At 36.0% G+C, this 21348-nt stretch overlaps 1 protein-coding gene across 1 annotated transcript; it reads right to left on the reverse strand.

Annotated features, from left to right (window-relative positions):
- Nucleotides 1-1678: 1678 nt before the first annotated feature.
- On the reverse strand, nucleotides 1679-21097 carry LOC144666117 (wings apart-like protein homolog). Its single transcript, XM_078527474.1, has 19 exons — nucleotides 20498-21097; nucleotides 19512-19601; nucleotides 18751-18891; nucleotides 18104-18169; nucleotides 17437-17619; nucleotides 16261-16342; nucleotides 15658-15745; nucleotides 14580-14643; nucleotides 14049-14160; nucleotides 12666-12778; nucleotides 12000-12076; nucleotides 11769-11902; nucleotides 9647-9714; nucleotides 8854-8901; nucleotides 8042-8264; nucleotides 5563-5718; nucleotides 4926-5014; nucleotides 3458-3553; nucleotides 1679-2461 (listed from the first exon to the last, which is right to left on the reverse strand). Exons 1-19 carry the CDS (start codon nucleotides 20981-20983, stop codon nucleotides 2396-2398), a joined length of 2382 nt encoding a protein of 793 aa, XP_078383600.1. The 5' UTR covers nucleotides 20984-21097; the 3' UTR covers nucleotides 1679-2395.
- Nucleotides 21098-21348: the final 251 nt, after the last annotated feature.

The raw sequence follows: 21348 nt of genomic DNA on the forward strand, positions 1-21348 counted from the left end.
TACAGTATGTAAAACCCATCGATGGATTAAAACATCCCATCCAGGGGGTTGATGAGGTTATAACAATACTCCTTGTCACTTCATTCTATTGAAAATAGTCTGATGGTCCTCTTGACTCAATACAGGGTTCATACTCTTTTGAGCTATTAAAATTCCATAACTTTTCCACGACTTTTTGGAAAAGCGTTTCAGTGGATTGATTGGCTCACATACCTGCTCTTGCGGCACTAACACTCACATAAACGTAAGCCTGCTCACAGACAAGGATTTTAACAGACTTTTAACTTACCCTCCAGGGTGCATTCAATAACAAACAAACCAAAACTCTCCAACAACTGATTTGCTCAAAATGTTTCAAGACTGAATTTTATTGTGAGCTACATGACAAAATAATAATTATACAACTAACTAAAAGATAACATAATCATGACTGACTAGCAGTCAAATAATACACTATCATGGCTACTCAGTGAAACAAATAAATTATCAATAACATTTGGCACCAATAAAGTTGATATCATTAACAACATTTAATATTTTTAGTGGCAAGAGTTCCGCAATTGATAACTTTCTTATTATAAGACCTGTCTTATAACATATCGGCATGCAGATATATGTACACTGTTTTAGAAACCAGAAATCCCTGATAATACTAGCCTGCGTAGCTGGCAGTATTGTTGGGGTTTAAAGCACAAGCAGCGATCTGCTACAACAAGCGGCCCAGCCGCGAGTGGCTTGGGAGGCTTGGGAGCCACTCAAGGCTGCGTGCCGCTTGCTTGTGCGCGTAAAAACCAACAATACCGCAATACTGTACATCACTTGCGGCCCAGTTTTTTTTTTTTCATTTCAACAACTTTCAGGCAAAGATTATTGACGTCAAAAAGATGAGTGATTATTATAAACTGTGTTCAGTTATTATGCTAGAATATCATATATCACTAAAAAAAAACTTGCTCATTTTGCTTTATTTGCTTTGCCTGTGTGACAGGCATCTAAAGGGGAGGATAAGGAGGGAAAAAGGGAGAAAATTATCACTGCAAGAAAACTGCACCCAAAAAGAATAATTTCACCTGCCATCAGCCATTTATAATGCCAGTGATGCCCGAAAATAGCCAGGTGCCGACCTTTGTTGTTGATCCCCACGTTTTCAAGAATTTTTGACTAAATATCTCTTTTTTAGCTATACGTTAAGTGATCTAGAAAAAAATAATAATAAAAATTTTCATTTTATTCATGAATATCTAGCACATTTTTCATGTCCAAAATCACAGAATATGCACATCTATTGAATTTTTTTAGCCTGCCCCTGCACCTCATCGAAGGATAATAACTGAGATGTAATACATCCTTTGGCACTATAATTTACTTAACACGTTCCGAACCCTGAATAAAATGGGAGATCATTGACCTTTCGAAAAGAAACAGTAAGTTAGAATCAGGGTGCAAAAGAAAAGAGATTTTCCAAATAACATTAGAATTGTTGTGTAGCAGCCCAATCTCCTCTTTACATTTTATTGATAAAAATAAAATAAAAAAAAATAAATATGTGTTCATAGTGGTCATGCACTTAGCTTCATATCTCAACAAGATAGCTAGTTTACAGGCATGCCACTGAAACAGAGGAAATCTTCCTTCATCTGCGAAAATGGCCAAAAAAATACTGCACTTGCCTATTTACCAAATTATTTTATTATTTTTATTTACCAAAAGTGTTGGATAAAATCCACTAGCTAGTATATGTTGAGCTCCTCCCTTAATTAAGAGGGACGTCTGGTATTACACAGATGTCGCTTTCCCTGATTTAATTTAAGGGCCCAGAGGAGGTCATTGTACACAGGATAAATTCCACTGGCTCAACAGAATAATCTACAAGTTTGGGTTATAGAGAGATTCTTTCGTTATAAACAGTAATTACACAGCTGCTAAAAACAGGCCTAAGCTGGTATGGTTGATTTACTTAAGAGTGGACAGGATGAAAAGTATATAGCACATGGTATGTGTACAAATGTATGCAAGACGTCAAAAATCAGTTTTTTTTTTATAACACAGGGAAAATGTCCTACCATACGTTAAACTAAATTAGAAGGAGTCCAACAAGAGTAAGATAAATCATGAGTTTTCAAAAAGATTTCTCATATTATACTAAGTATAAGGCCAATCAAGAATGATGATAGAATAATACATCCCATTTAAGAAAATGTCACACAGTTTCTTTTCTTAAATTAATGTCCCAAGTGAAAAGAAAAGTAATAATTATAATACAGTGTGTATACAATACTACAGAACTATCTGTGACTGAGATGTGCTTTGCATGAAATAAAATACAATGTACAGTACACTACACTTGTTCCTAAGTCGTAATATTAATATAGTTTTCCAAAACGGCTTGGCTTTCTCACTTCGTCTGGCAACTTTCCAAGACTTTAACAATCTTTTCAATAGCATGTCCACTTGTACCACTCTGCAAAATGAAAAAAAAAATCTTCAATTACAAAGGAAACCACAACTGTGATGTTTTGTTCTATGAGCTAATATTTCAATGACTGTTTCTTTCTAATCTTGTAGTTTCATTTACAATGAGAACATTGTGTGGTTCTGGAAAGTATCCATACCCCCCACAAAAAGGATTTTCCTTAGAACCCCCCCCCCCTCCCTGCCACTCTGAAAATTCCAATTCAGCTTCATAGATTTCCTTAAAGTTTTAGGCCCTTGAGATCTTTCACCTCTAGGAATTTCCAAATCCCTTCTATGGGGGGAGTCGGGAAATCTGGAACCACATGCACATTACTAATTTATCAATCACTTAATGCAGTGCTTCGTCACATTTCCAAACACCTTTTCTCCTTCCCTCCGCCGCGAAAAAAAGAAAGCCTGATCACAGGTTACTAATTTCTTAGACTGCAGTTCCCTTCTCATTTCCTCCCTTGCTCACTTGTATAAACTTTTCCGGTCATGTGTAGAATTTCCCGACCGCTCTTGGAGTGGCTCCCGACTGCTCTTAGACTACTAATTTCTCTGCTATCTAACACATTTTCAACTTCCTTCCCAGTGTTGTTAAAATGTGATGTCAGTCTCTGATGTATTACATAATTATAACAAAAGGATTGATTGTACTTGGATTCTGGATTTTCTTTTTTTCAAATCCAGAAATAAAATTTATCAATGCATTAAACCAAGAGATGACAACTGCAAAAAAAATCATGGTCAACCACAAATTATATCAAGGCAGTTAATGTTAACTTGCATATCACGTCACTTTAAAATGATAAAAGGATGTTGGTGGTTTTCTAGTTACTTAAAACAACATGTCTGGAATTTATTTTGTTGACTACTGACTACTTTCCCCTGATGAAGGCTTTAGTTAAAGCCGAAACGTTGGGACATTGCGGATATTTTACGAACATTTTTACAACAAATTTTTAACCAGAGTAACATTTTTATTTCTTAATGTACTTACTGTCAGTTTAATGAAGCGAAGAAATTTTCTCAAAACAATGACAAGAAGAGAAAAATCTCCATCTGGTAAAAGGCCACGGATAAAGCACTGGTTTGCCTGAGCCAAGACAAAGATACCGATAATTAATAAGACAGTAATAATTTATTACTAAATATATCTAATAAATAATTCATAATATTAATTATAAATATTACCTATAATAACATTTTTTATTAAATTCTCAACCTCGGATATTGCATTTCTAGCTTTCTGATTGGTTTACTGAATCCCGGTTGTCAGCTCGTATACCTATGTTTGACCTTATATGGGAAATGAGTGCGGCAAGTGCCGCTTATACTAATAAGTGAAATTAAAATTTTCAGGAAGCGACAGTTCCTTCAAAAAAATGGTTTTAAACAGCAAATTTGGGGAGCTTTATGAACAAGAAATAATTAGCGGTGCCTAGAATAACCACAGAAATGCCATAGTAAATTTAACTACGCAAAACAAAAGGATTGATGCGAAAAGTTTAATTAATAATACTTTTAAACGCACAACAAGAGCGAGTGAATAAAGTAGAAAAGCAGCAAATAATTTACGAAAGAACGGCAAACTGACACAGTTTCATTCAGTGTACGTCATAAAACTAGGCTCAGCACTTCAGTAAAGTTTGTTACCTTTCAATCTTGGTTTTGTACTTTTACACTTCAATAAACCTGTTCGACTTTGAGCTCAATTTCGCTTCAAATAATATAGCAGTCTTGATGACAGCCGTGGAGCCGTAAAGAAGTACAATGTAAACACTTGCTTCGTTCGACTTGCACAAGACTTGCAGTTTTCCAGAAAGCTTTTGCTTCGGATCTTCTTGTAAATCTTAACTGTTGTCACAATTTCCAGGATGTTTAGATGACTTCAGAGGGGATTGTTCGAGGAAAATCTTGGGAAGAAAGCTCTCTCACTCGCTTTCCTCGTAAGTTTCATTCAACTCAAGAAGTGAACACCGCGCCTGAAATTTTCGCGCCTTCTCATTCTATCACTTCGTTTAATCAAAATGAAATGTCCAGTCGATTTAAACTTGAGAAGAATTTAATAAAACAGTTATTCCATTCGCCCTTGTTGGATACGAGTCGTTATAGCCAACTTGGCGCTTCGCGCCTCGTTGGCTATTCCGCGCCTCGTTGGAATAATTGTTAAATATTAAGCTTAAGTAAAGGCAATTGAATTAAATAATTTGCGTGAAGGTTCTTTTCCTTTCGGTGCTGCCCAGTATGAAGCTAAGATTTTCAAGCTCTTGGTGAAATTTGTTGGTGATTAACAGATACTGTGGGCCATTTCAAGAGGTGCATCATCTCCACGCATGTTTTTAGTTGGAAAAATTCAAATAAAATACAGTCGAAATGGTTTGACCTGGATTACGAATGCCCATATCTGTTTTCATGCACCAGACACATTATTTTTCAAACTTTACATTATTACACTTGATACTAACCTCATTCTCCTGTAGTAAACATCCGAGTAGCAAGGCAACATACGCTGCCACAACACTATCTTCCATGTGTTTTCCAGCCTTTTGTAAAGCTTTGTGAAAAAAAAAAACAGCCAAATTAACTTTGTTTAAAAGCAATAAAATAAAAATGAATGGTGCCTTTTTTAGGTTGGTTTTTACTAGCGACCAAGTCAGAGTCGGGGTCATAATCAGAAGGGCAGAGGATTACACATACGATCTAGTGAAAATCAAACCAGTGGACTCATAAGCAGAGTTCCGTTTCCACTCATGACGCCGCGGCTAATGATTTAGTGAAAACAAGATTGTTGGAGTTGCAAGCAGAAAGAAAGCACTTGAAGTGCCAAAGACTGAAATAGCATTAATTGTAATTGGTTTGTTCTTCAGCTTCTGCAAATTTGACAATCTAGTTCTTACTGGATCATAACACAGAGTTATAAGCAAAATCCAATAATCAGATTCTGATTCTTATGACTCCAATTCCCTCAAGTTTACAATGTTAACTCTGTTTGATTTTCACTTGGTTGTAACTCCTCTTACGACTCTGCCACTAGTGAAAACCAGTCTTAAGTATTTAAATAAAGGTTATTTAATAAGTCTCTGCTTTTGTTCATGCTCTCACCTTTTCCAAGTTGTACCTCCAATGGCACTTCCTCTTCTTCTTCTTGTGCATCTGCAGCATTTTTATTTCCTTCAACAATGGAAACATCAATATCTTCACCGCAAATCCATCCCATGCCATCCTTTGTTGGTTTTAATGACTCCTGGCTACTTTCCTCTGATTTAGTAAAAAACAAAAAATTAATAATAATAAATATTACTTACAAAGCTGGATGAGTTGACATAAGCCAGTCCAGATAAAGCTTGCTTGTGACACACATGAAGCCAAATGAAAGTACTTTTGACTGGCATGCATGCAATTCAACATTGACCAACTGAAGATATTCTCATTTTAAGTGACCAAAACACATGTAATATGTAAGTTCATAAAAAATACTTTCAAGATTCCTAGAACCGGCATCATATGTGGGTTGAGTTTGTTTTTGAATCTCATCCTTGCTCTGGACATGGGTTTCTCTCCAGGTTCTCCTCAGACCAGTTAAATCCTCCCTCCACAAAAACAAAAGTTCTAAATTCCAATTCAATTGAAGGAATTTGAGGGCCACAGCTTTGTCCGTTGTAGGACTGTCATGTGCAACCCTTAGAAAAGAACACCAATTATTTTATTAACTAACAGAGTTACCTTAATATAGGAAATTAAAGATACATGTTATTAACGCGAATTTCAAAAATTCGCGTTAATTTTATTGATGTTAACTTTTTTACTATAAGGATTTAACCAGAACTTTTCTTAAATTCACGTTAATTTTATTACGCCTACATTTTGTTCGCGTTGTTAAAATGCTTCGTTATATTCCTATAATAAGGTAGGTCAGTCATGGCAAGGAAATCTTTTGGTTCTGTTTCAGAAAATATTGAATAAACTAGGTGCAGCCATAGCCAAATATTTTCCTTCTGGCCCTCCCAGTCAGCCAATAAATGCATTATAGCGTTATTAACGTCATGTACCTGGGTCATTCCACAGTATTATGGACAAAAAAAAATTGAAAAATCAAATTTGTTTAACTTACTCAAATTCCAGACAAATTGATAGCATATTAGCTAGAATTTATGAAAATGATAACTATTTTTTGTCGTCAATTGTTGTTTGTGCATAAATTATCATTTATTACCATTAATAGTGATAATTGCTGTTGCGGAGGGGAAAGTAATATGTTTTACTGGTAAAAAATAGAAAACAGGAATTTTGCTGAGATGGTATTGGACTCAAACTACTTAAGACAAAGTAACTTTAACATTACCCAAAATTGATATTTCTCTCAGCGTGTCAGCAGGAGACAACAATCTGTATGCTGCTTTCCCCTCCGCAACATTTTAAGGCCTAAAAGTTTAGTTTGTCAGCTTGTAATTAACAAACTCAACTTCATGTTTTCACATCTTCTGATTTTGGGCTAAGGTTAAGTTTTATTACTGTCAAAGAGATTTTATGTTTTAAGCTGTAGTTAAGAGGAATGATTAAATACCGTTGCGGAGGGGAAATACTGTTGCGGAGGGGAAATTTTGTTGCGGAGGGGAATTCTGTTGTGGAAACAAAATCTTTTTTGAGAGAGATTTAATTAACAACGGTGTTCACATTGGGAAGAGAAAGGATTTTCTCACCAAAGTTTACAACATTACAGTATCTTACAGGTGCATATGCACAGGTGCATCTTACAGGTGCATATGCACAGCTTACGTGCATTCAACACGTAAGCTGTATTTTATGGGCCAGTTTAGTTAAGGCAATTGCCCTTTTATGTACAGTTTTGGAATTATCATGAGCAGGAACATACCAGGCTCACATCTGTTTTTGTTTTCCAGAAGTGTTCAATTATCTATGGGTGTTTGCTGTTTAACATTGACACTGCTTTGTTACATGTATGAATCAGTTGTATTTTCATACCTGTTTTTTGACTTTACTTAGTAAAATTCATAGAAAGTACATGTTAACCCATAACTGCTAAAAATTGTTTAAAGGCTGAAGATATTTAAGTGTCATTGTGAAATTGTAATAATAATTATCAAAATGTTAGGGTTATCACCATCTTTTAACTGCTCATTTATTGTGAATACTGAAAAGGACAAATTTTCCCCTCTGCAACTTCCCCTCCGCAACAGCAAACAATGTTCTAAATTCTGGATCACTGGAAAAACACTAAACATTTGAGTTTCTTTTTGTAATCTTTCTAATAAACATATAATGAGGAAAATCAAAAACCTATTAGGCACAGAAAAGAATTTCAGAATTCAGAGAATTTTGAGAATGAAATTTAAAAACAAAAAACACCATTTTCTCTGTTCCCCTCCGCAACAGCCCTTTTTTGAGGCTCTGCGATCTAAATAATGTATTTTCGAAAAAAGCAGGGCGGCAGCAAAGAAAGCTTTCTTGAAGACTTAAACCCTGAATAAATAATCAGAGAAGATAAATGCCTATTAAACCACAACAATAAAAGTGTCTCCAATCCCCTCCGCAACAGACGGAATACTGTGGAATGACCCACCTTCAGTTGATAAACCTGATGTCATCTCATCCGTATTCCTAGCAGCTTGTTCTCTGACAAGAAACAGCTGTACAAGTGCCTCAATGGAACTGAGTTGACCTTCCTGATCTTCCATTTCTTGACTACTGTCTTGACTCTCATGGCAGGGGGAGGTACGCAGCTGAACCAGGGAGGCAATGTTTTGTTTACTGTCTTCCACAAGATTAATTAAAAGTTCCAAGCTCTGGAAAAGAAAACAACCAACATTGAACTGCTTACTTCTCCATAATGTTACTGAAATATGGCAATTCAGTTGACTCTCTGTTAAGTGGGCACCACTAGCTATAAGGCTCAGTTTCTGGGATGTGTCCATTTACTATACCATAGCCACTTAGGAGATCAGGTATTTGCTTACAGGAGGTGCTGCTCCCAAGTGTCTGTTTACATGAGATGCTCGCTTACTTGAAGTGTCTTGATAGAGATGTTCATATACAGCAAGTATCAACTAATGGGTGTGGTCTTCCTACTCAGTGAGATGTCTGACTCTTCCTTCAGTTGACTACTAAAACTAATAATATTCAGCTAGAGCTTTGTTCTTTCCTCATGTCTTAACTGCTTTGAAACTTAAGGTATTTTTCCATTGAATATTAGCTATGGGCAGTAGCAGTTTTATCAATAAAAAATTCAGACAGAGATAAATCAGGGTTGGAAACGTCTTTCAACATTAATTCTCAATTTTGGTCACAATGCTTTTACACCAGCCTGTTAGAGAGTGTGTGTTTACTTTGTTATTGCTTCTAGCTGTAGTACACATAATTATAATGCAAACTTACCAGAACAAGCAAATCAAACCTCTTGCTCTCTGTGACAAACTGTGGTAACTAAGTGGAAATTGTAGAATTTGTTTTAATTACACTGGGTTGCAAATGTACATGATATCGAAAATGCAAAAGAACATAATGCATTTTACAAAAGATCCAGAGTTTAAACTTCTGAAGCTGGGTTTTCAAATGCTCCCCAAAAAATTAAGGGCTGGGGGCATTTTACTGACAAATAATTATGAGGCCTAAACAGCTGAGTAAGTGGGTTACATAATAATTATGGTAATTAATTGTTTTGTATCAATTTTTTGTAACTTTAAGAGAAATCTTTGTCCATGTTATTTGTACTAACCTAGTAAAATAATAAAGATGGTAAATTTTAAGCTTGGTAATAAATAATGAAGATGAAGTGTTCAACATGACTCGAGCATGGGACAAAGAAAAAATCTGAGTCCCAGACGGGAATCGAACCCATGGCCTCCCAGATACCGGTTGGGTGCTCTAACCAACTGAGCTACGAGAGACTCGTTGTGTGCTGGGCCATTTTACTAGGTTGATAAGTGACACGCGTCCTGCATACTGCTAGGATCAGCAATGTCGAATTCATCAAGTTTGTAGTAAATAATAAAGATGGTAAATTTTAAGCTCGGTAATAAATAATGAAGATGAAGGCCCAGCTCACAACGAGTCTCTCGTAGCTCAGTTGGTTAGAGCGCCCAACCGGTATCTGGGAGGCCATGGGTTCGATTCCCGTCGGGGACTCAGAATTTTTCTTTGTCCCATGCTTCTGTCACGTTGTACTAACCTGTAGGACAGTCAGCAGAAGTGACGAGAGAAAACCATCCTGCTGACCAACGCTTGAGCTGCCTGCCTCTGCACAATAAAAACAATTAAAAAAATGTAAAAAGTGAGGTCTGCATTCGAGCAAAGTGGCTCATCAGGCCGGAGCAAGCTTATCCCCTTTTCTGTAGTAGTATTACAGTCAAAACCATTAAAGCATGAACGCCTAAAATTATTTCTGGAATGTTTATTGTTTTGCAACCAATCAGATGCGAGACGTAACCATAACAAACCGCAAGAGTAATTGAATTGACAATTGAATTGAAAATTAAGAGAGCAGAATTTTACGTCTTTTAGTATTTATTACAAAAACTGCTCAATTCAGCAAGATATCATTCTGGCATACAGTTGAATCCTGGTAACTCGAACGTTCAAGGGAAATCAAAAAAGGTTCGAGTTAGCAGTAGTTCGAGTTATCGAGGTTAAAATTAGTAACAAATGACCTGGAGGGGAATCAAAAAAGGTTCCAGTTAGCAGGAGGTTCGAGTTATTGACTTGAGGGTTCCAGTTATCGGTATTCAACTGTAGTTATCCGTTGCTTATGCATAAGCTCTGAAATAGAAAAAGAATGACAATTTCAGTATTTGTTAATGGTAGAATCAAGGATTTATCGTGGAAAAAAAGCCAACTCGTTGTTTCGTGACTGATCCAAACCTTTCAGCTAATTACTCTTGTGGTTCTCGCATCTGATTGGTCGCTAATAAACCTTCCAGAAATAATTTTACGTGTTCGTGCTTTTATGGTTTTGCCTGTAAGAGAGTAGGAGTATTTCTACTCCTCCACTAGATGGGATGCTAGTCCACTGCAGGGTTTTCCTCTGGCATTTAATTCACTGATACCACTTTATACACCTGGACAGAAAGAGAGGCACTATGAGAGTAAAGTGTCTCACCCAAGAAGATAATGCAGTAACCCTGGGAGGGGCTCCGACCCTGACCTCTTGATCTGGAGTTCAGCACGCACTGACCTTTAGGTTACCTTTGCTCCCACACTCACAAATAAATTTACCAGACGACAACTGTACAAAATGATTTCTAGTTAGCAGGCTAGTGGAAATGTGCCCATATCAAAACAAATATATTGCAGTAAAAACCCACATGCAAGAACCTAAGAATTAAAGAACCTTCTGACAAAAATTTGCTTTTTAATACCCCAAAATATAAGAACCTGTTTAGCCAAACAAATTCCAACAGGTTCTTATATGTGGGGTTTAACTATCTAATTTATTTATTTTTTTACCAAAAACCAAAAAGGTGATGTTATATACAGTACTGTATCATTGATCAATTAATGTTGTTGGACTTTTGGCAACATGGGAACATTAATAAATATTTATAGTGATAAACAGGCCAGATTTAATTCTATTTTCTGATAATCAACAACAATGTCTACTCTGTAGAAATTAAGAACCTAATTAAGAACCTACTTAGCCTAAACTGTCAATAACTACCCAATAATACAAAACCTTTTTTGAGGGGGGCGTAAGAGTTTGCGGTGATGCGGTTTTGCGTATATTTTTCGTGTGGTTTTGCGGTAATTTTTATTTTAACCTGCGGTATTGCGGTTTTACAAGACTACGCGGTGTGCGGTAATTACAAATTTTAGGTCGCGGTAGTCGGTGAGAAAACTGTCTGCGGTAATATGATTCTCTTACGTTTCCACTGGATCCTTTCACATTCGGTTGTTTTGCTTCAGTTAAACAAGCTTGAGCCAAGTGTTTTGTTTTACAGCGTATCAGCTTACACAATCAGGGTTCGTTATTAAGCAAACTTGCCCTGTGGCTTGTAATTGCAGCCTCTTCCAGTTAATATTTGATGTGTTTAACTGTTTTATCCAATGATACGTTGACTTGATGACATTCCAGGCCAGATCTTCGGCTCAGATCCAGTCTTATCTACCGTTGTTGGTCATTTGAAATTGCGGTTTCGGCTTTTTGGTAAAATTTGATGCGGTTTGCGGTTTTGTAGCGTATTTCTGTGCGGTTTTGTGGTTTTCGGACCCCCCTTACGTCCCCCTCTTTTTTGCCAAGCTCTGAAAAAAGTAGGTTCTTACATGCTGGATTTTACTGTACCAACAACATGACTTACCAAAGTTGTGAGTCAGATTCAAGAAAACTTTAAGAATGCTAAAGAAACAGTCTTCAAATGCCCTGTCTGGTTTTTTCTTGGTTTGCTTTGAAGAAATGCCATTGTTGAGTGTGTTCAGACACAACTGCATCAACCTAAAGACAATAATAAAAAGTTAACTCATTGAAGGGCTACAGCCAAAATGAATCCCGAAAAAAAACTGATCCATATCTTGATACTGTCTTCATTTACCTGACCAGTGAAGTCACAAAGGATCCCTTTTCATATTGAATCATGTGCTCTTGATTAGCAGAATTTTGGATTGTAACCTGCAAAGTATTTTTATTAATTAAATATTAACATGATATTTTTCTAATTAAGGTCACTGTCCCGAAATAAAACTGAACATAGATTTTTAACCAAACTTTGCCTACTGGTTTATTACTTTAAGGGAACTTAAATTTTGAAATGAAAAAGGGGGGTCACCAGATTCGTTTAGGAGCAGGAAGACCTTGTATATTCCATATATTTCCTTTAAAAGTCCTATGCGAGTACTAGCAAAGTACACAGTTTTAGCGATAATTTATTTTTCAAACACAAGAAATGAACTGTTTTCATTTTACAGAAAGAATTTAATCACTACACCCAAAATATAAGAAAAAACTGATAGGTCACCAGACTTGTTTATGAAAAAGCGACAATTTACTTCTCTCGCGGACTAAGCCACATAGAAAAAAGCCGCCATTTTGTTTATGTGCGCGCGCTAATTACGCGTAAAATTCTGCGCAGTAAGGATGCGCAATGCAATACAGGGCAATGACCTTATGTACAAAATAAATACTGGAAGTCAAGCACAGCATCACAGCTCCAGGCTTACAAATGACTACAACAAGCTCAACAAATGTTCCATGTACTCACGTTCTCCAGTAGTCTCATACATCTTGTCATCTTTTTCAGCTTTGCTGTTGATACACCCTCATGTAATCTGGCATCAGCATATCTCGTCAGAAGGTTTTCAATAGTCTGAATTGCTAAGCAAGACATGAAACTTTGCTATTAGAAATGTGCACAACAGAATTCTATTGCTCTCAAGAATCCAGTAAACTTTTGAAAATGATCCCTGGGGTTAAAATCATTTAATTTACATGTATAACCTAAACTTACCCCATCAGTCAGTCCGTCAGTACATGCAGTCGGTCAGACAGACAGTCAGTCAGTCACTCAGTCAGTCAATCAAAAGAAATTATTTATTTAGCAAATAAATTGTTTTATGCACCTTATGAACAATGAATCTGTTCGGGCTTCCGGTCAGGTGATAGTAATAAGACCTTGCAACATTACCCTTCGTGATATATACACTGTTAGATTCAAACGTCTCGTTTTGTTCTTTAGTATTATTTTTACATCGTTCACACGCGTGACATTGTGTTACTTTGTTTATCATGTGATTGCTATCAGTTTACATCATTCTAAGTTTATTACACAATCACCTCGTGTTTTGATCTTTCTACGATTACGTTCTTTCTATTCACGTTTTTGTCCTGATTTGTCTTCGCTCCGCCGGATCAGAGGAATATTTGTAAGTTTTGTTCTTTCAGTGTTTTTTCAAATCGTTTATTAGTTTCTTATATTGTTGTAATCTATTGCTTTTCAGTCGCACCATATTCATCGATGATTGTTTCTATTGTCTGATGCATTCAAATTACCTCTATTCAATAAAGTAAGCGTTAAATGGAACAAGACTCTGAACTGAACGATTTATTGCTTACATACACTGTAAGGCAGAGTTGGGCTATCTTGAGCCTCTTGGTATCGAAGCATTCAAGACGAAATCAACATTTCCCTCCCACCCTGCTTCCCATAGGACAAGATTTATATACATGTGTTCAGGTATCCCTTCGCCTTTGCTGGGAACAGTTTCATTAATTTAGAATAAGCTTCATTTGCATTTTGTTACTAAAAATAAACAGCCACCTTGGTGGCCAAAAGATGGCAGGTGTCACGTCAAATCTCTTCCCAGCAAACCGAGCTCAACCAAGGCAATGAGTGCAGAATATGATTATTTGCACTGGGTAATGCATAAGGGAGCATAAATGTTATTTACTGAGGGTGACACTTAACAGTTATAAAACTAACAAACTTGTGACTCTCTTAAAAATAACTAGGTGCACATTGATTTTGAAAACTATTTGACTGTGTTAACTGTTGCCTCATAAAGGGACAATCTCCATCCCGACAAAGGATGTGTTACAACATAAATTAATTAATTTCATCAAAGTAAATATAACTTTTGGTATCAACCTATGTCCATAATATGATCCAGTCCCCGCAGTACTCTTATCTCCTCTTTAAACCACTCTCCAGTCCTCTGGGACGTCAAAGACAGCATTGACTCACAAACTAGAGATGCCGGCTGTGGTAAAAAAAAAAATAGATCAATGTTAGAATGATCAAAAAAATTCAACAAGAAAAAAACAACAAGAAAAAGCAATTAGTCTTTGATAATAGAGTGATGAATGATTTGAACATAGTCTCAGATAAATTAATAAGCGCAAAATGCAGCAAAACTTTGCTCAATTGGTAAGTCTAAAATTTTTTTGAATTGGAAACAGATTTGAAGTAACTGTAAATATTTATACATTTTTAACTTCAATATTGCTAATTATTACACAAGCAAACATAATATTATGGCACTTTGAGCAGCAGTGCTCTTGAAATTGATTTTCAATAATCAATCAGTTTAATTAGTTAATTATTACTTTTTTAATTTTTAAATACAACATAATCAACAATAATAATATTATTATTGATGTATTAATTAACAAAACTTACATTGATGTCATCATCGCCTGCAGCTAGTAGTTCATCAGATCCATGTTGTTTTTCTAGTAATGTCCTATTAATCATAATGTATCATATTTATTTTAATAACAGGTACCGGTAAATAATTTTGCATTGAAATAAACTTATTTTGTGCAAATTTTGTTGTGGTTTAAATATTTGCTGTTGGATTGAAATTTGTTGAACCAGTTTGATTTTTTGATTTTTCCCCTTGATTTCAGGTTATGATATAATTAATTACAAATTTAACATAATATGACGCAACCTACTTAATAGGAAAACTAAATCAGAATATACTGCTTTCAACAAACTGTCAGACAAAGGCTAATTTAAACCACAACACATTGTTTGAGAAGAAAAATAAGCGATAGGAAAGTTGAACGACGTTTCGATGACGCCATGTCATCATTATCAAGTTAAAATTATAATACGGAGTTCATGCTTATATAGTGATCTAGGGTGTGATAATATATTAGCATATTAAGATTTTAAATAAACAGTTTAGCACACACAGAATCTGATTGCGTGTTAAGTTACGGCTTTATGTTTCTAATAAAGAGCATTTCGTAAATTAAACAGTCCAACTTCGTGCGGCATTTCTTTAAAACAGAAAACTGGTCTTGTACATTGTAGACTTGCAGCTAGTGGTCTTCTTTTAAGTGTCGGCCAATCGCAGAATATTTATGTTCAGCGATGCGTTGAAAAAGATGTCGGGATGTGAACCCAACATAATCTGCATCACACAGATTACATGCGAATTTGAAGACAACGCAATGCTGATTTATAAGGGGAGGCTTGGCTTCTACCACTTTGATGTCATCCATAATTTTCTTGCTTGTAAACACAGGCTGCAGGTCGCTTCCGATTTTCTTGTTGAGGTCGTTAAGATTGCGCCGTAAAGCGTCAGCCGATTTCTGATCTTTAAACGGCAAACGGCACTGCACAAACGGCACATTGTTTACATATAAAATTAATTGGAACATTGCATGTACTTGTCGCATGGTCATAATATAACGAGGATTTTATTCTAAGAATCAAACAATGATCAATACAAATTAAGAACACTAACCTGACTTTTGTGACATATTTATTGTAATCCTTTAATGACTTGGATTGCTCATTGTTGCTATCAACAGCCAACAGCTTCATCATTAGCTCTGAAAATTATTGACATTATTTTATCATCAGGATTATATCACAAGTGGGCATTCTTTGAATGCATCAATCAAATTATTTTTGCTTTTAAAATATACCTTATGGAAAACGTACGTCTACAAAAAGACCTATAGGTCTGGATGCCCAGGGCTTGTAAATAAGGCAATTTTATCCATCACTTGCCTTGTGATAAATTTTCAGAATTTTTTTCCTTTTTTGTGAAGTAAAGAATCATTGCAATGACTCCAACATGCTTAAAAGGTAACCAGGAAAAACTGTTTTCTTATCTCAGAAATTATTGCTTGTTTAGTAGACTGATATTAAAGTAGCTTAAGTTTGTTTGTTTTTTTCCTGCATTTAATTTATCAAAATTTTCCCTGGCCAGTACTAAATTATAATTAATTTCTAATTTCTAAATTATGAAATAAACCCTAGCAGACCTAAGTCAGATTTATAAACTAAGACAAAATCAAAACTATTACTAATGATTATAATAATTATTATTTATAATTCTCACCAAGAACAGATCTATCTAAATCGGCATTTTGACGGTCTTGAGACAACATCAAGGTAATCGCTGAGGTACAAAGGGCAAGGCACTGAAAACAATCAATTGAAAAAAAAAATTAAATTTTTAATTTTTACATGGCAGAGACAACTGGTCCTAAGTGCTACACATAATATCTGAACCTCTCTTTAACTAGAGCTTAAGCTGTATTATGTATCATCAGTATGGAATAATAATTACCATGAAAGCTTTATCCTCCCTCCCCCCCCCCCACCCAGGGTGGAAGGGAGTGGGGACAGGTCTGAGGGTTTATTTGTTTTCAAGACCTTTTGAAGGGGGCGCTAAATTAATAGAGAGGAATGCTTATAAGAGAGGGACTTATTTAAAACCATATTTAAACAGTTAGCTACTTATAAAGGAAATAAAGTGGACTTTCTAATGTTTGAGTGCTGTGACACGTTTTCTCGCAAAACTTAATGAATTGGAAATATGGTGGCTTAAAATTACTGTGTTTTCTTTTTCAAATAAAAAGATTGCCGTGATCTGTCATATATGTATTATACCTTATTATAGGAAATTAACGCTTGTGTTAATTAAGGTATTTGAAATTAACGCGACTTAAATTAATGCGAATTGGAGGAAAAACTTCTTCCTAATAAAGGAAATTAACGCGAAAGAGGGGGTAACATTTGAAAATGAAGGAAATTAACGCGACGTACACAAAGAAAAACACTTGTTGAAACAACAGGAACAAGTTTATTTCAACACTAGGCGTATAATTCTAAACGCAGGGTCTAAGTGATGAAATCTGACCGCCTCGAGCGTTCTTCACAGTTTCAGTGATACCGGTAGTTTTCCACCCTGATGAAATTATGCCTTTTTCTTGAAGTCAAGAAGGTCTGGACTGTACCGAAAAATTGGGGCCAAATAATGGAAATTAAGATCATGGAAATTAACGCTCCACTTAATTAACGGCGTGGAAATTAACGTAAACGAAAATTAACGCGACTAAAATTAACGCAAATTTTTGAAATTCACGTTAATTTCATGACGCGTTAATTTCCTATAATAAGGTAATTGTCCTTCAAGATGTATCACCGAATTCTCAAAACTCGCCCAAAAAGAAGCATATCGCAAGCAGTAAGAAGATTTGATACTTCTGATCAATACAAACTTAACTCTCACCTTATCAGAAGGTGCATCTTGAAGTGCTGAAAAAATTTTAGGAGCAATACCATGGGCCCTGAGGCTCACTCTGAATGAGGGCTGAGAGCAGTGGGATGCAAAATCCAGGGCACTTAGGCACCGGGTTGATAATGAACGAGTTTCTTTGAGACCATCCAGAAGATACTCCACATCATCAAAGAACTGAAGTAAAAAATGTAATCTTTGTTAAAGAACGATATGTTTATTTTTAATTAGAAAGAAACCATAGTATATGCATTACGTTCCTAAAGGTGGTTTTCACTAGCAATCTAGTGTTAAGAGTTTCTGGTTCCGCTTATAATTATTACTCCATGGCTTATGATCTAGTGAATAGTAGGTTGTCGGAGTGAGAAGCAGAAAGAAAATACTGAGGACTTGAAAACTACCGGCAGTATTGTGATTGGTTTGTTCTTCTGCTTCTGGTTGCAACTCCGACAATCTTGTTTTAACTAGATCATGGATCTTAAGCAGAATCGGAAGAAAAGGTAAAAAATTCTTTTGACTCCAATTCCATTGAGCTTATTAATTACTCTGCTTACGACTCCGATTTTTGCTTTTCACTAGGCAGAAGACCTCATACAACTCCTATTCTGAATTGATGCTATTAGTGAAAACCAGCCTTAAACAGCCCGTGAAGGCAACTCACCTGCTGGTCTTCCCCAGACTCCAAGCATTCATGAACTTGTTTGACATTCTGCACAACAGTAAAAAGCTAAAAAAAATACAAGAGAATAGTGTACAGTTACTGTATTACATTAAAAAAATTAATAAACAAACAAATAAACAGATGCATGTACAAAGGAACAAATTTAGCTAGCAAAATTAATGAATAATTCAGCCAACAAACTAACAAATGAACAAACAAAAGAATAAATGAACAAATGAATAAGTAAGAATTTGCAGTAGTATATCCAGAGTGGCTTTTTGTTCACTGTTTCCAGTTCAAATTGGTAAATGTATCTAGAAATGTTAGTTTTCGACGGTGGCAGTAAGAAAATCAGGAGAACCAGGAGAAAAACCCCTTATAGCAAGAATGAGGACCAACAACAAACTCAGCCCACATATGCCACTGGGTCCTGGATTCGAACCCAGGCCATATTGGTGAAAGGTGAGCGCTCTCACCACTGCACCATTCTTGCTCCCTAGGACCATGAAAGCTAGAGCTTGATGCTTGAAACCCTAACATACTAGCTTTAGTTACCTTTCACCACCTCACAAAAATCTTCAATATTATAATTGTCAGCTGGTAGAATATTAATGCAAATTCAGATTTTCTACCAAGATGCAACCTACCGGTTTATCAGTTCTTTTTACTCTCACAACACTGGAGGAATCTTCTTCCTTTCTTTTGAGCCAAGATGCAGGTCGGACAAGATTTGGAACATCAGGGGATGTCTCGTCCTGCGAGTCCTCACTAATGTCAGCACTTGTTGGCTTTAAAAAATAACAGCATTTGATTATTTTTTGTCAGACTCGAACTGGTTCTGATAACCGAAAGTTTAGGGTCTCGGCTTATAGCCGGGGTCGGCTTATAGCCGAATAAATACGGTACATGACGTTTCGGCGACGACATGTCACCATTATCAAATGCAAATTTTACATGGTACAGAACGATATTTATAGAAAAGAAAGTGTGAAACTAAATTACAATAAATGAGGCGTGGAAAACAGAAAAATGTGCATAACTAAAAAAACAGTTTCACTGGAATGGAGTCCTTTTGAGTGTTCAGGGATGGTTTCTTTTTCTAATTAGGAGCATCTCGTAAATTAGGCACTCAAACTTTCCGCGGCATTTCTTTAGGATGGCAAATTGGCTGTGAAGGTCGATCGGCTTTTGATTGTGTTGTTGTTGTTGTTGTACTTTTAGCGTTGATATTTATTCTTAAATGTATTTCAAAATCTTCTGTTATCAGATATCATGTAAACAAGTTTTAATGAACATAAGCTAAAATGGAAGTAGATGTATGGTAAAAGAACAAACACACTTGAAATTGAACCAACATTTGCATTGCCAGAAAGTACATATAGTAATTAACAAACTAAAAGTCTCATACCAAAGCTGAGAGTCTTCTCGATGATTTATCTTTATCTTTCTTTGGTGACAGTGACTTGTCGTTGTTCTTCAGAAAACTTTTGAATGGGGACTGCAAAGGGGAAAAGTAAATACAACTTTATTCTGAAAACCTTTAAACTTAGTTTCCAATCTAAACCAGGGTTGGTCAGTGGTTTTAAGGACGATTTACATGGTACGATTCTGTCACATACAACATGCTTGTGACATTCTTACGACAGGCCTACGACATGAACTGTGTCGTGTAAATCAAACCTATAACTGGCTTACGACTGTCGTAAGGCGTGTCGTAAGCTTGTCACATGCAACAAAATCGTACTGTGTAAATGGGCCTTTAGGTATGTGGTATACAGGGTGATTTTAAATAGGGTACGCTGACTTTTTATTTTAAAATTGGGCCTTAAATAGGTACAGAGTATACTGTGTTTTTCCAATATTTGGTATTATGCATGATTTTTGAGAGGAAATTTTGGGTATACTGGGTACATGCTTTCAGGAATAGTGGTATACCACTTACCCCCCTGGCCAACCTTGTTGAATGGTAATTTACAATAACAAGGAAGAATATTAAAAAAGAATTAATAATGTTGGTAATAATGATAATATAAATACCAAAAACTCACCAAAATTTGTCTCCTTAGGCCAACAAATAATTATTTCGGTCCGAGTGTTATTGCTAATTAATTGGAGGGGCATGGAGGCCTTACATACATAATTTGCCATGTAGACAGTAGTTAAAATATCATAATTCAATATTTATGTTCAGAATTAGACAAAGAACATAGCTAAATAAATTCAATGGAAAGATTTCCGCACAGGACCCTACATTAATTATGTATGCAACTATTTCATACTATCACTATACATAAACAGCAATCATGAACAGAACGAATTAGTCAGAAAATTGTATGCATAATTAATGTCGGGTCCTGTACGGAAATCTTGCCAATTCAATTACTCATTTATTACCGCAGTTAGCTTTTTCCTGTGATAGCTGGCGATCTTCCTTTCCCCTCCTTGTGATGAACTTTCGCTTAATTCTTGAGAGCTGCTATAAGCTTCATCGTCAGTACTTTTATCAGTCAATTCAGTCCCTGATGTTTCCTTTGATTTCGCTTTGGCGTTACTTCGAAATGTACTCCCCTGCGAACTTGAGACCGTCACGTCATCTTCGTCAAAGGCGAACGGGTCTTTCTCCTCGATAACTTCCAATTTTCTCCTTTTGTTTGTCTTTGATGAAGCAACAGCCGCATCTTTTATCAAACTAACGTTGCTTTCAACAATTCTACTTGTTCTCGACCATGGAGACTTTCTTGTAAGTCTTCTTGGGAAAGTGTTTTCCGTTGTAACGTTTGCTTTCGAATCTTCACTTTTTTGAATCTCGTCGAATTCCTTGGAAATTTTCGTTTCTTTGGCGCGATTTCGACCATAAGTCTTCGTGGTGTACTTCGGCATGAGTTCTAGTTGGTGAAGAAAGAGGTTTAGAAAGAATCAAGCCGAAATTTCGCTTGTTTTCCAGCGAGTAATCATGACTCAAAATTGTCTCTGCTCTTCTTCTTCGCTGAATTCGTAATTTGCCGGGAAGCGAGCTGCGCATATCGTTACCCTGGGAGCCGCTGTCATTTAGAACGGGCGCGAATTTGTGGCGCGAAAATGAAACAAAGATAAACACAGGCACGTAATGCGTGCAGATGCTGTACACAGTTGAATGATCATAAAAATAATGACACAACCACTATCATTCAGTCTTTTAAGAAAAACTGTACACTTTACTCCTGGCAAAAAGTCTTGAGAAAGTTATTTGATTTAGGCCTTAATAG

This window comes from Oculina patagonica, chromosome 9, assembly GCF_052425735.1.
Source record: "Oculina patagonica isolate OP01 chromosome 9, crgOcupat, whole genome shotgun sequence".
Taxonomy (NCBI): domain Eukaryota; kingdom Metazoa; phylum Cnidaria; class Anthozoa; order Scleractinia; family Oculinidae; genus Oculina; species Oculina patagonica.